General features: G+C 40.7%; 1 protein-coding gene across 3 annotated transcripts in view; it reads right to left on the bottom strand.

Moving 5' to 3' along the window:
- The window catches only part of UVRAG (UV radiation resistance associated), a 361575-nt gene that overhangs the window by 85333 nt on the left and 261228 nt on the right, over window positions 1–15014 (bottom strand). For all 3 annotated transcript variants that reach the window (XM_066249903.1, XM_066249894.1, XM_066249913.1), the window contains one exon: window positions 4925–5003. In XM_066249903.1, the coding sequence (XP_066106000.1) occupies window positions 4925–5003 (79 nt within the window). The remainder of the gene's footprint in view (window positions 1–4924; window positions 5004–15014) is intronic.

Raw genomic sequence — 15014 nt, forward strand, 5'->3', positions numbered from 1 at the left:
CACTCATCACTACCTAAAATTATTGTCTATCTCTTTCCATTAGATTATATAAGCTTAAATGAGGCAGGAACTTTTTTTTAAAACAGCTTTACTGGCCCTGGCCGGTTGGCTCAGTGGTAGAGCGTCGGCCTAGCGTGCGGAGGACCCGGGTTCGATTCCTGGCCAGGGCACACAGGAGAAGCGCCCATTTGCTTCTCCACCCCTCCGCCGCGCTTTCCCTCTCTGTCTCTCTCTTCCCCTCCCGCAGCCAAGGCTCCATTGGAGCAAAGATGGCCCGGGCGCTGGGGATGGCTCTGTGGCCTCTGCCCCAGGCGCTAGAGTGGCTCTGGTCGCAACATGGCGACGCCCAGGATGGGCAGAGCATCGCCCCCTGGTGGGCAAAGCGTCGCCCCTGGTGGGCGTGCTGGGTGGATCCCGGTCGGGCGCATGCGGGAGTCTGTCTGACTGTCTCTCCCTGTTTCTAGCTTCAGAAAAATGGAAAAAAAAATAAAAAAAAACAAAAACAAAAACAGCTTTACTGAGATATAATCACATATCATACAATTCACCCATTTTAAGTGTATAATTCAATGGTTTTGGCTTACTAAATTATTTTTTAATTGCAGTAAAAGATATAATGCAAAATCTGTCATTTTAACCATTTTTAAATGTATCATTCAGTGGCATTAACTCACAATGTTGTGCAACTATCATCACTATCTACTTTTAAATTTTTTAATCACCCCAAATAAAAATTGTAAGCATTAATTAATAACTCTTCATTTCCTCTTTCCCCCAGCTCCTAGTAACCTCTGATCTACTTCCTATCTCTATGAATTTGCCTATTCTGGGTAATTTATGTAAGTGGAATTATATAATATTTGTCCTTCTGTGCCTACCTTATTTACGAGGAAGGGGTTTTGTGTGATTTAGTCACTGCTCTATCAGTTGAGATCTAACTCAGTATACACAGGGTGGGTCAAAAGTAAGCTTACAGTTGTTCATATGGAAAATCATACAGTAACTAATAACAATACAAGAATAAACTTTGTTTTGTGTACGCACAACTGTTAAGCTACCAAGTCACAACTTTCTGGATCTCAGTTTCTTAGCTGTGTGATGGTACTGTAACACAATCCATTCATTTATTAAACATCTTTTGAGAATTTATAGTGTTTCTGGCATTGTGCTTACTCCATGGAAATATTATAATGTGTAAAATAGTTATTGTCTCTGCTCTCAAGAAACATTACATTCCTTTCCTATTTGGGAATATTGCCTTCTTTGAATCTGTGCACATTTAGGATGGAAATATAAAAAACAATGAAGTCTATGGGAAGTAAGTCTGTCGGATACATGATACTACTACACTGGTGTGATGAATGTCAAAAGCCATACTGTCTTCAAATTCATTTAATATTAGCTACTCATTTCACTTTGATGATGAGGGTCATATGAATATAAATGTATATACATTATAAACTATCAAGCTCTCCATAAATGTAAGGTAAAAAGTATTGTTACTTTTTGGTTTACTACTTTTTATGATTTGGAATCTAAAAGCAAACTCCTGTGCTATACATAAACTCTAAAATACTTATAAACTTACTGACAATTATGGAAAGACCTGTTTTTTTAAATCAATGTTAAATACTCTGTGCTTGAATTTTGTCAAGCCCATTTCTACAGTGTTAAATGCTGATTGATAAAGAATGCTATTTCTAGACAAAAGGGCTGACACTTGAAAAATATTAGTAAATGGTGCTAAAAACAAGACATTTTGCTTATTCACTTTCAACACCAAGCCAGCACACATACACACCTTCACACAGCAATGACAGGAAGAGGGCAAGCAGGCCTTACTAATCCTCTCAGCTCTTCAAACAACACTTGAGGATTTCTACTTGAAGGCCTGTCTTTCTAAGCTTGTGCTTTCAAAACTTAGGCTGGACTGATCCCAAATACTGAAGTAACAAATATTACTAAATTCTGTCATTTCCTCTACCAAAAAAGTGATTTTACTACTACTTTTGGTTGTGATGAAAGGTCCTATTGACTATTCATTCAAATCCTTAACCAAGCCGTGGATGCAGTATTAAATGACTTCACGACTTTTTCTCTGGCACTTTAACACATGCCAATGCTTTCATCCAGCTCCACTAACGGGGAAAAGAGATTACTGAGGTGGGGCCATTTTAATAGTAGGATTTGTTCACATCTCTAGAGATGGGGTCTGAGACTGGCTGGGAAGACAAACTCCCCTTTAATAACATGCATTGGTAGAGATGTATAGAAAAATAAACCTTTAAATGTTAGAAATATCTTATTGATATACTACCTGGTTAGGAGCTATGATAATTAATGGTTCTTTAATTTGTTATAAGTTGAAATGTAATAAAGTGATGGTAGACAGGCCAAAGACAAAATGAAACATTCCCAAGATATAATAAGAGGTGGAAAAGAGTGGAAGCAAAGAAAGGTTAGAGGTCACACATTTGTTAAGTTTCTTTCTAAATGCTAAGAAAGGGGCTTCTTAAATAAATGCTGAATCCTAAGGAAGTCTGTTTATAAGAAGTTTGTTGCCACTGCAGTTGTAAAACAAGCACCAGAGAGCAACACACTTGCTCTCTCTGGATTCACAGGGTTAGCCTATGGGTCTTAAACACAAACACAAGTACAATCTCTCATTTTCAAAAAAGCATTTAAAATTACAGATGATACAAAAATTACTAGAAGTAGTCCATTTTTTAAACAGATAAATAAAATAAGTTCAACATACTTGTGACCTTGGTTCAGTTAAGAATAAAGTCAAGGACTACTTGGGAAGTGCTCCAAAGTGAGGACCAAGGAGACACTAGAGCTAAAAGTCTGATACAGAGGGCTGGCTTCACCAAATTTTCCACTACATACAGTCAGCCTCCATCTTTGTCCTGTTTTCAAAGCAAGCTGGGCTATTCGTAGCACCCCTTTATACCAACTTTTGGCATTCGTAGTGGGCCCTAGGAAGAAAGATTAAGTGTGTATCATGAGTGCATGCACACCCACACATGTGTGTGAAGCTGGGATTTATGAGGAAACCCAGGCATTTCAACCATAGGCTTCACTTGGAATCTTCCAACAGACTTCTGACTTAGGGCCTACGTGCTTAGAGCAAAAAAAGAAAAGAAAAAGAAAATAGGGCAAGAAGAGAAGAACCTGTGAACTCTGATCAGAACTCAGTTCTCCTACATGAGGCCAATGTTATTGATATTCTGATTCCCAGGCTCCTAGTATTCATGTCCTCTTTTTGACGCTGGTTGACTTCACATGAAGGTGCTCTCTAATTTACAGTATTTAGATTCCTTTATCTTTAATGCACTCTCAGTTCGGGCAGTTCTTCAACAGCTCTAAGCACTGCCTCCTCCATAGTATGACAACTGTGATCAGTAGTGTGAGCTTGGCAGCCTTGAAATTCAAGTCCTATTTCTCAGACTGAGATACTTCTCTGCCAAAAATAGAGGGGAGGGAAGATCAGTTGTGGGGAAAAGGCACACGGAAAGATGAGTCACGGGCCAGAAGCTGAGCGAGGTGCTGCCTGGAGGAAAGCACACGAGCGGAGTGGTGGCAACAATAAACGCAGCAGTGACTGAGGGCACGAGGGGAGGCTATAAAGCCAGTGATTCACTGCGGACTGCACACGAGACATTTGAGCCAACAGCAGAAGATGAAAAAATCTTAATAAAAAACAAAGTAAAAAATAAAACATTAAACTGTTGTTGGATGAGGTGAAGAAAGGCAAAGACGATGCCATCTGGAGGAATAATTCTAGATCTATCAGGAATAAAAAGGAAATTGTTTAGTGAAATATTTTTTTGAGATTTTATACTTATTGATTTTAAGAAGAGAGGAGAGAGAGGGGGACAGAGGAGCGCAAAGTATCTCACAGTTGCTTCACTTTAGTTGGTCGTTGACTGCTTGTCAAATGTGCCTTGACCGGGCAAGCCCAGAGTTTCAAACCAGCAACCTCAGCGTTCCAGGTCGATGTTCTATCCACCGCATCACCACAGAGCAGGCGGAAATTGTTTTGTGAATCTTTTGATTTGTATAGATAAAAGGCAATTTGGACTCATAAACACAATGATCATGCACCTTACTGTTTCTATAAAACAGAAAGGTCTGAGGATACAGTTGATAATGTCTTTAAATAACAGCCAAACCCTGGATGCTCATCCATGCGCTCTTCCAATTGAAAGGATGTTCAAATAGAAACAAAACACTTAAGCTAATCTTCCTTTTCAAGTAGAAAATTTATAGAATGTCTACCTTTTGAAGCAGAGCCAAGCATTCTAAGGAAATGCTGCATATTTCTTTCAGGAAAATGCAAACCCAAACAAGCATCTGTTAATCTTTTCTACAACATGTGGAGAGATTATTTAAATGAGATATTAGCTGGTGTGATGTGGAGAGAACCACAAAAACCCATGATGGGTTGGAAGGACCATGTGTTTGGTCTTTTTTTTTTTTTTTTGGCTCTGGATAATAAAGTGAGAAGACCATTAAGGACTTGCCAAAGCCACTCAACTTCTAATCCATAAACAACTCTCAACACAAAGTGAGTCCCTCTAGAAGTGGCCTACGAGAATAACGCTGTGTGAGAAGAAAGCTATTTACTGGTCAAGCTGCAGAGGCAAGAGTATAAAGCCCATACTCAAGTATAGTCAGCTAGCAAGTGACAACCCAGTAATGGGCTTCTGAGTTTAGCAGGAGGATTCCAATCTGTACCCCTTGCTTCTCTATAGTATTTATAATGGCACAGAATAAGACTGTGGCCACAGAAAAGAACTTTACATTAACGAGTAACTGGTTAACTAAAAGTTAACTGTCATACTTATTTACAAACAGAGTTAATCCAAGCAAGGGGGGGTGCATGTGGGAAATGGGAGAGGACTGAAAAGGAGTTACTTACCTGTGCTATATTTTTGTTCAGAAGATAGACACCATAATCAAATTGCAACTTCTCCCCTCCTTTTGGGTATAATGGAAACCTAAAAAAAGGTAACGTAGGTTCAGAAGTTTTCCAAAACTTGAGTAAAACCACCTCAAAGTTGTTGACCAAGGTGGAAGTCTCTAGGATACAGCAAGAACATCTGACGACTTGGGAGTAAATTACTCAGTTACAGTCATTGCAAGTTATATTTTAACATCTTCATTACATTAGTCCAATCAGAACAATGCAGCTTTGTTTCAAAAAAAAAAAAATTGAATAGGTGATGCCACAGGATTATACCAGAAAGTGATCCAACCCTGAGGCCACAATGTTTCGTATTTACATACCATAACCATGCCACCCTAAGATTAAGATCCTACAAAATTTTTTCTCTGTTACCTTGGACCTGCCATCTCAAGTTCTACTAAATGGGAAAGAAAGATTAAAAAACAAAATAACAACAACAACAAAAACAGATGTGAGAGCAATATATATGATTTCTGTTTCATTTAGGGTAACAACCAGTCAAATCAACAGCACCAACAGGAGTGAAAATTCATCAAAAATTAATTCATCTTTCCAGGGGTGACTATTTGGATGTTATGTTTCCAAGGCAATGTACTCATAACACAGAGCTCTTGTAAGACTTTCCATTTTAACCTGACTCACAGAAGCAACAAAAGCATGAGATCTGTGAATCTTTATAAAGATAATGAGTTATTTTAGAGAATAAGTTTCCCTCTTTATTTCCCTTTTCCTACTCCTGCATTATAAAAAAGGATACAGTACAGCTACTTAGTCACATATTCCCATGATTTTAAGACCAAGCATACATTTTATCCTCTGAACCAGACTTTTCTACAAACAGATCAATCACAACTTACTGTTAAGAAGAAAACTTTTAGCCCTGGCCGGTTGGCTCAGTGGTAGAGTGTCAGCCTGGTGTGCAGAAGTCCCAGGTTCAATTCCCGGCCAGGGCACACAGGAGAAGCGCCCATCTGCTTTTCCATCCCTCCCCCTCTCCTTCCTCTCTGTTTCTCACTTCCCCTCCCGCAGCCAGGGCTCCATTGGAGCAGAGTTGGCCCGGGTGCTGAGGATGGCTCTGTGGCCTCTGCCTCAGGCACTGGAATGGCTCAGGTTGCAGCAAAGCGAAGCCCCAGGTGGGCGGAGCATTGTCCCCTGGTGGGTATGCTGGGTGGATCCCGGCTGGGCGCATGCAGGAGTCTATCTGACTGCCTCCCTGTTTCCAACTTCAGAAAAGTACAAAAAATAAAAATTAAAAAAAAAAGGAAGAAAACTCCAGTTTCCTTAGTTTTGCAATATACAATTATTCTTAAGAATAAAATTATCTTACTGAAATGAATGGTAGATGACAATAACTGAATATTCTTAATTTCAATTGCCTAAGGAAAAGATACATCCCATAAAGCCTGGAGGATACTGTTTTCTAGGGAAAATAGAAGGAAACAGAATTTAAAAGCCTTATATTAAATTCTTGAAAGTTGCTGATTACATAGTATGTCCAAAAGGTAACTCTGTTGTGCTGTAAATTTTCTGGCACTGGGGAGTGAGCAGGGTCATGAACTGTTTTCATTCTCTAGGAAAGGAAGACCAAATGCTTCACACATCCATTAAGAAAATAGAGCTTTGGCCTGACCAGGTGGTGGCGCAGTGGATAGAGTGTGGTTAAACCCAAGTTAGAAACCCCGAGGTCACCAGCTTGAGCACAGGCTCACCAGTTTAACACAGGGTCACTGGTTTGAGGCCAAAGTTGGCTTGAGCAAGGGGTCACTTGCTCTGCTGTAGTGCCCCCCACCCCCCACCCCCGTCAAGGCACATATGAGAAAGCAATGATTGAATTAGGGAGCTGCAACAAAGAATTCATGCTTCTCAACTCTCTCCCTTCCTATCTGTCCCTATCTGCCCCTCTGACTCTCTCTCTCTGTCAAAAAAAAAAACACAAAAAAAACAAAAAAACCCAACATATATGTGGTTTGGTCCTAAATTGAAATACATAAAAATGACAGCAAAGCAAATTCAGGATAAGCAAAGTACAGCACCAGGCTTTCACAGGGTGTCTGAGAATCATTTAAGTTTGTGTTGGGTAGCTTGCAAAGAAACCTAAGTAGAAGGACATAACAACACAGGGGCACTTTAGAAGAACCCTACTAGAGCCCAAAGGCTCTGTACTTTGTAGTTACTATTGTTTCTATAAACCATCACATATACACTACCTACACAGCTCCCCAAAACCAAAAATATCTCCATTTTCAAATTATAAATACACAAACTGTTTCAAATGTTGGAAGAGTAATTTGAAATAAGCATGCATTCAAAACAAAGCCTCTAAATTACTGAAAAATGAATTTCACAACATTGACTGTATTACTTCACTGGGACTCTTTTTAAACAAAATGGTTTTATTGAATTTACTGGGGTAACTTTGGTTAACAAAATTATGCAGGTTTCAGGTGTACAGTTCTAACACATCATCTATATATTACATTGTGTGTTCACCACCCCAAGTCAAGTCTCCTTCCATCACCATCTATTCTCCTTCTACCCTCCTCCACCTCCCCCCACTCCTCTTTTCCTCCTGCAATCCCCCCACACTGTTATGTCTCTGCAATCCCCCCACACTGTTATTTGTCTCTGCAATCCCCCCACACTGTTATCTGTCTCTGCAATCCCCCACACTGTTATCTGTCTCTGTAAATCCATTTCTTCTTTATAGAAAGAATCACAAGGTGTGTACGTAACATTAAAACAAATCTACACTGAAAAAAACAAAAAGAAAAAAAAAGCCTGACCAGGTGGTGGTGCAGTGGATAGAGTATCAGCCTGCGATGCAGAAGACCCAGATTCAAAACTCTGAGGTGGCAGCTTGAGCGCGGGGTCACCAGCTTGAGCATGGGTCACTGGCTTGAGCATGGGATCATAGACACAACCCATGGTCACTGGCTTGAAGCCCAAGGTTGCTGGCTTGAGCAAGGGGTCACTGGTTTGGCTGGAGCGTTCCTCCCCCACCCATCAAGGCACATATGAGAAAGCAATCAATGAACAACTAATGCAACAAAGAATTGATGCCTCTCATCTCTCTACCTTCCTGTCTGTCTGTCCCTCCCTGTCTGTCTCTGTATAAAAAGTGATCAGAGCCAAAGGTTCAAATAGGGTGATTTTAAGACAGATCAAATATTAGGACAGAGCTCACATCTTAAATTGCTTTGAAATTTCTTTTTTTAAATTTTTTATTCAGTGAGAGGAGAGGAGGCAGAGACAGACTCCCATATGCACCCCTACAGAGATCAACCAGCAAGCCTGCTAAGGAGTGATTCTCTGACCATCTGGGGCGTTGCTCCATTGCTCAGCAACCAAGCTCTTCTTAGTGCCTGAGGCAGAGGCCATGGTGCCATCCTCAACACACAGGGCCAACTTGCTCCAATCAAGCCATGGTCACAGGAAGGGAAGAGAGAGACAGAGAGAGAGAGAGAGGTAAAAGAGGGGGAGGGGGAGGGCTGGAGAAGCAGATGGGAGCTTCTCTTGTGTGCCCTAATGGGGAATCGAACCAAGGACATCCACACAGGCCAATTCTCTACCATATGCCAACCAGCCAGGGTCTGCTTTGAAACTCTTGAAAGTGGTCATTTCAAGTTGACCAGCATATTTTATAATTATTACACATTCATCTTACTTTGCAAAAGTGTTGATTTGTAGATCTATTAAGCAATCTAGAAAAAGGAAGTATTTTTTAAATGGTAAAAATCTGTTACCATCACAACGTAAGATAAATCAAAAGCATATTAATTCAATATAGAGCATCACATTAGCAAACTGTAGATGATTTAGACAAGAACATGGTTACCGAGTACACCCAGAAAAATGTCATTAGCACCACAAATAGGATTCATTAAAGGGAAATATTACATTAAATAACTGGAGGAAGAACTGTACATTTACTATTATTATACTCTTACAGAAAAGGCAATTAAAATTATCAATATTAACTTCTTTTTCAAATTAAACTATATTTCCACATTGTTTGAAAAATTCACTAATTCTACATGGTAAAAAGTAATGAATTAGAAAGCAATAAATAGTTTCTGTGTGAAAATGATTTGGAGCTCTTTAGTAGATAGTTCATTGAGTATAAATAAAAAATTAGGTCATGACTACCAAAAAACTAATATGATCCCAGTCTGTATTAAAAGGAACAAAGCCGATAACTAGGAAACTTAGTAGTACCAACTACTTTGTACTGGGTCAACTATACAGAGAGATCTATATTCAGGAAGCTAACAGATAAATAATTGGAACATTTCTTATAGGTTTTGTAATAATTTCATTTAACTATAAAACATATGCAGTGAAGTAGAGTGGTCCAGTGTTTTTGTTACTTAAAAGAAAATGCCTTGCCTTGGTCACCTACTTAGGGGAAGAGAAATTACCTCAGTACGAGGTGTTCAATCATAGATTTAGTATTATTTCTATTGCCTCTGAGTCCTTTACGAAAGAACAACCAGGATGATTAGAAGACCAGGAACAACAAAAATAGAAGACCACGAGCTACAGTTTTGAGAGAAATGATTGAAGGAATCAGAAGTGGTTAGCCTGGAGTATAGAAGTCTCAGGGACAAGTAAAGAACTTTCAGAGAGAAAATGGCTGATTTTTTTCTCTAAGCTTCAAGCAGGGAGACCAGAGTTAGTAGTAAAAATTACAGGAAAATTGATTACACCAGAGTTAGTTAAAATGCAGTAGATCTTGGGTAGAAGAAGCCAATTTGAGGCTGGTCACTAGTGGATATAATTTAGAGGCTTTAAAAAAGGCTAAATGGTGGTGCCCAAAAGATATGTCCATATCCTAATCCTTGGAACCTGTAGATGTGACTTACTTGAAAGGGTCTGCAATTAAGTTAAGGCTTTTGAAATGAGCTCATCCTTGATCATCCAGGTGGGTCCTATACCCAGTAAGTACCCTTGTAAGGGACACAGAGAAGAGAAGAAGATTATGTGAAGCCGGAGGCAGAGGTTAGAGTAACACAGCCACAGCCAAGGGATGCCTGGAGCCACAGCGGCTGGAAAGGGCAAGGCAAGTTTCTCCTCTTATGCCTTTGGAGGGGGAGTGGCCCTGCTGACACCTTCATTTCAGACTTCTGGCCTCCAGAACCATGAAATAATAAACTGCTGCTATTTTTTTATTTTATTATTATTTTTTTTTACAGAGGCAGAGATAGACAGGGACAGATAGACAGGAACAGAGAGAGATGAGAAGCATCAATCATCAGTTTCTCGTTGCGCGTTGCGACTTCTTAGTTGTTCATTGATTGCTTTCTCACATGTGCCTTGACGGTGGGCCTTCAGCAGACCGAGTAACCCCCTGCTGGAGCCAGGGACCTTGGGTCCAAGCTGGCAAGCTCTTTGCTCAAGCCAGATGAGCCCGCGCGCGACCTCGGGGTCTCAAACCTGGGTACTTCCGCATCCCAGTCCGACGCTCTATCCACTGCGCCACCGCCTGGTCAGGCAAACTGCTGCTGTTTTAAGCCACCAAATCCATAGGAACTTGTTACGGCAGCCCTAGAACTAACATTGGGGAACCAAACACTGGATGATCCATTGGACTAGATGAGGCATTATATCTCCTCCACTGCCAAGATTCTGTAATTCTGGATATGAAAAACTAAGTATACTGAGTGTAGCTTCAACTTTTCTTCAGGAACCAAGAAAATATTACAAGACAATAATGTCAAAGAGTCAGCATGAGAGGCATCAGCTAAGGCTGGAAACTGGCCTACTGAAGTAAATGGCATGTGAGAAAAAAGAGTCACAGTCTTGTTGTAAATCATTTTCTAAAAAAAAATTTTAGTGTGTATGTGTGTGTATATGTGTATATACATGAAAAAAAAACCATCTCACCTGACCAGACAGTGGCACAGTGGATAGAGCGTTGGACTGGGATGCGGAGGACCTATGTTCAAGACCCCCAAGGTCACCAGCTTGAGCGTGGGCTCATCTGGTTTGAGCAAAGCTCACCAGCTTGGACCCAACGTGGCTGGCTTGAACAAGGGGTTACTTGGTCTGCTATAGGCTCCCGGTCAAGGCACATATGAGAAAGCCATCAATGAACAACTAAGGTGTTGCAATGAAAAACTAATGATTGATGCTTCTCATCTCTCTCCATTCCTGTCTATCTGTCCCTATCTACCCCTCTCTCTGATTCTCTTTCTGTCTCTGTAAAAACAAAGAAACAAACAAACAAAAAAATCACGTCTCAGTTTGGGGGAAAAATTGTAAAAGAAATATAACACTTTTTAAAAAAGATATTGGCGCCTGACCAGGCGGTGGTGCAGTGGATAGAGCGTCGAACTGGGATGCAGTGGATCCAGGTTTGAGACCCTGAGGTCGGAGTGACGTCACGGAAATGGCGCCATGAGCAGCGCGTCCGACAGCTCTCCCCTAAATCACAACAAATTTATCAACTAGAAACAGAAAAATTTATCCTCGGAGCATTCCGGAGTTCCACACAAACTGATAGCGAAAGGACTGTTATCACTTGAATCTGAGAGACGAGGGTGTGGAGGAAGCTACGGCAGGGACATTCATTCAAGCCACGAGGTTGTGCGCCTGTGGTGAGTCAGCCCACACTCGGGAGCCGCGAGCCGCCGCGAGCAGCCGTGAGCAGCCGCGGGCGCGCGCCCCGTATGGTTGCAGAGCGAGCACCGCTAACGTTCCCAGCGGCCCGCGCACTGCGAGTGAGAGTCGCCAGCCACCGGTGCCCGGAGCACCCCATTCGCGCGCGTGCCCTGGGCATTCCACGCGCCCAGAGCGCCCTACTGGCCCGCACACACAGGGTGCCCCATTATCCTGCGCCTGGTGCGATCCAGCGGCCAGCGGCAGGGTGAGCGGGAGAGGCACCAGGGTGGTCTTCCCTACTTGGGAGATTCTCTCCGTGGGCGGGGCACCTCACCCAGCCATTCAAGCTAACAATCAAGCCTTGGGGGAGGGGTGTGCGCAGGCAGCCTAAAATACCTTCGGGAGCACAGCTGCGACCCAATCACTGAAATTAGCTTAACCCATGAAATCTGTGCACCCTCGGTTCTAATTGATAAGATCTCTCTCAGTTCAGCGACCCAAGACAAGAGGCGTGATATTTTTTAGTGCCTCTCGCTAAAGGGGCGGGGGCAACTTCTGATTGATAGAGCCTCCATATTCAGGGATAAATGCTAACAAGAAGGACTTGGCAGATAATAAGATCTATACTACACTAGTCGCAAGCAGAGACTAGTGCCTCTTCTTCCCAGCAAAAACAGGCTACAAAGTGTAGAAAGCCTGGGTTGAGAGGTCCAACTGAATGATAGGCGCTGAACAGTCACCTTGACAACAATTGACTCCCACCCCCGCCTGATTACACTAGAGGCCCTGACTACCAGAGCCTTTCCCAAAGCCTTGCACTGAGTGGGGATAGAGTGGGGATTTCCCAGCTCTTTGAGCCTCTTACTCCCCAGGCAGAAGCAGTTGCAGCCTTATAGCTGGATCACCAGGCTGCTAATTCAGAAAGGGGGGACTAGGAGAGGGAATCCAGGAAAGCAAACTTTCTCATCGTTGGACCCTGCAAACGCCAACAAGCCTTGACTACCAGCAAGACTAAAGCCAATTATAGGACATTGCCATAGAATCCCATCAACTGCAAATCCCTACCTAAGTGTGACACAGGGGCAGAGCCTGGGGTACAGAGTCACCGACCAGGAAGAGGGAGAGAAAAGAAAAAGGAAGAAGTTAACCTCTCAAAATCAAGAAAAATCCACAGACTTTACAACTTGTTCCACTAATTTTTTTGTTGTTGTTGTTTGTTTCTTCTATCTTATTGCCTTTATTTCCTCCACCTCGGTCCTTCTATTCTCTGCCCATCTTATGCTTCCCTTTTCTTGAACTACACTACCCATGAGTGTTACATTTTATTTCTCTTGTTCATCCTCACCCTCCTTTAAGGTTATACTCCAAAACACTTAACTCTCACTCTCTCCTCTTTTGTTTTTTTTTTTGTTTGTTTTGCTTTATTTTGTTTCTTTTTCTTTTCCTTTTTTATTTCTTCCTTCGTTTTTCTCTTTTTCTTATTTTTTCCTTTCTATTCGTTTTTTCTTCTCTCATTTTACTTTCCTCCCATTTAATCCTCAATCATGAACAAATTAGTTAATTTGGGACTCAAGGCTTTTTTTGGCTTTATTTTTCTTATTTGCTTTTGTTTTTATTTTTTTTCTTGTTTGTTTATTTTTGTGGCATTTTGGGTCCTCCCAACCCAAGGTCTCCATTGTATTTAGTCTTTGCTCCACTTAATACAACAGATTTTTACTTATTATTTTTATTTTTCTCTTCTTTATTATTCTTTTTTGGTCCTTTTTTCTGGTTCCCTCTTATCCCTCTCATTATATCTCTTAGTTGACCATCACTTACAAGCAAATCATCTTATGCTTGTCTAAGATTTTCTTCCTTTTTTTTTTTTTTTTTTTTTGCATTTAATAGGTCCCTACTCCCTTTTTTTTGCCCCTTGAACTCTTCACCCCAAATCAGGCCCTCCATTATAGGTACGATATTTCCCTGAGGAGGGGAGAGGAGGGAAAGAGAAGAAAGAAAAAAGGGGGAAATAATAAATTATTACTGTTTTTTTTGTGGGGTGTTTTACCTTTTTTTTTTTTTACTTTTTACTCTTTATTAATTCTAATTAGTGCTATCAACAAGACCACCCTCAGATGCCGATAAGAAAGAGGAAACCGAATATTATGGATACAAAAGAAAGAGAGGTAACACAAATAGATGTGGAAAAATCTATGGAGAAAAGACTTAACATATTGGAAGCCTTGGAGCTAAAGGACAGAGAATTTAAAATAGAAATCTTAAAAATACTCAGAGATATACAAGAAAACACAGAAAGGCAATATAGGGAGATCAGAAAACAACTCAATGAACACAAAGAATATATTACCAAGGAAATTGAAACTATAAAAACAAATCAAACAGAAATGAAAAACTCAATTCACGAGCTGAAAAACGAGGTAACAAGCTTAGCTAACAGAACAGCCCAGATTGAAGATAGGATTAGTGAAATAGAAGACAAGCAACTTGAGGCACAACAGAGAGAAGAAGAAAGAGACTCAAAAATAATAAAAAACGAGAAAGCCCTACAGGAATTGTCTGACTCCATCAGAAAGAATAACATAAGAATAATAGGTATATCAGAGGGAGAAGAGAAAGAAAATGGAATGGAGAATATACTCAAACAAATAATAGACGAGAACTTCCCAAGCCTGTGGAAGGAGCTAAAGCCTCAAATTCAAGAAGCACACAGAACACCGAGTTTTCTTAACCCCAACAAACCCACTCCAAGGCACATCATAATAAAGATGACACAAACCAATGACAAAGAAAAAATTCTCAAGGCAGCCAGGGAAAAGAAGAGTACAACATATAAAGGAAGGCCTATTAGATTATCATCAGATTTCTCAGCAGAAACTCTACAAGCTAGAAGAGAGTGGACCCCAATATTTAAAGCCCTGAAAGAGAGGAACTTTCAGCCAAGAATACTATACCCATCAAAGCTATCCTTCAAGTATGAAGGAGATATAAAAACATTCACAAATACAGAAAAGATGAGAGAATTTATCAACAGAAAGCCCCCACTCCAGGAAATACTAAAGGGGGTTTTCCAACCAGATTCAAAGAACAAAAGAAAACAACACCACAAGTAACAGCTCCACCAAGAACACAATAAAACCAAACTTAAACTGTGACAACAAAGGAAAAAAAAGGGGGGAGAGGATGGAGATTAACAGTAGCAAAGGACGATGAAGTGCAGAAATACTTATAAGATAGGGTACTACAATGAATATGGTAGGTACCCTTTTCATTACTTAATGGTAACCACCCTTAAAAAAACCACCACAAAAACACTTGACTTAAAAAAGGTAGCAACAGAGGAAAGAAGTATGGAACACAAACAAACAAAAACAAATGATAGAAAAACAAAAGAGAAGAATCAAACTAGATACAAAACTAACAGAAAGCAATTTATAAAATGGCA

This window comes from Saccopteryx bilineata, chromosome 1 (assembly GCF_036850765.1).
Source record: "Saccopteryx bilineata isolate mSacBil1 chromosome 1, mSacBil1_pri_phased_curated, whole genome shotgun sequence".
NCBI lineage: Eukaryota > Metazoa > Chordata > Mammalia > Chiroptera > Emballonuridae > Saccopteryx > Saccopteryx bilineata.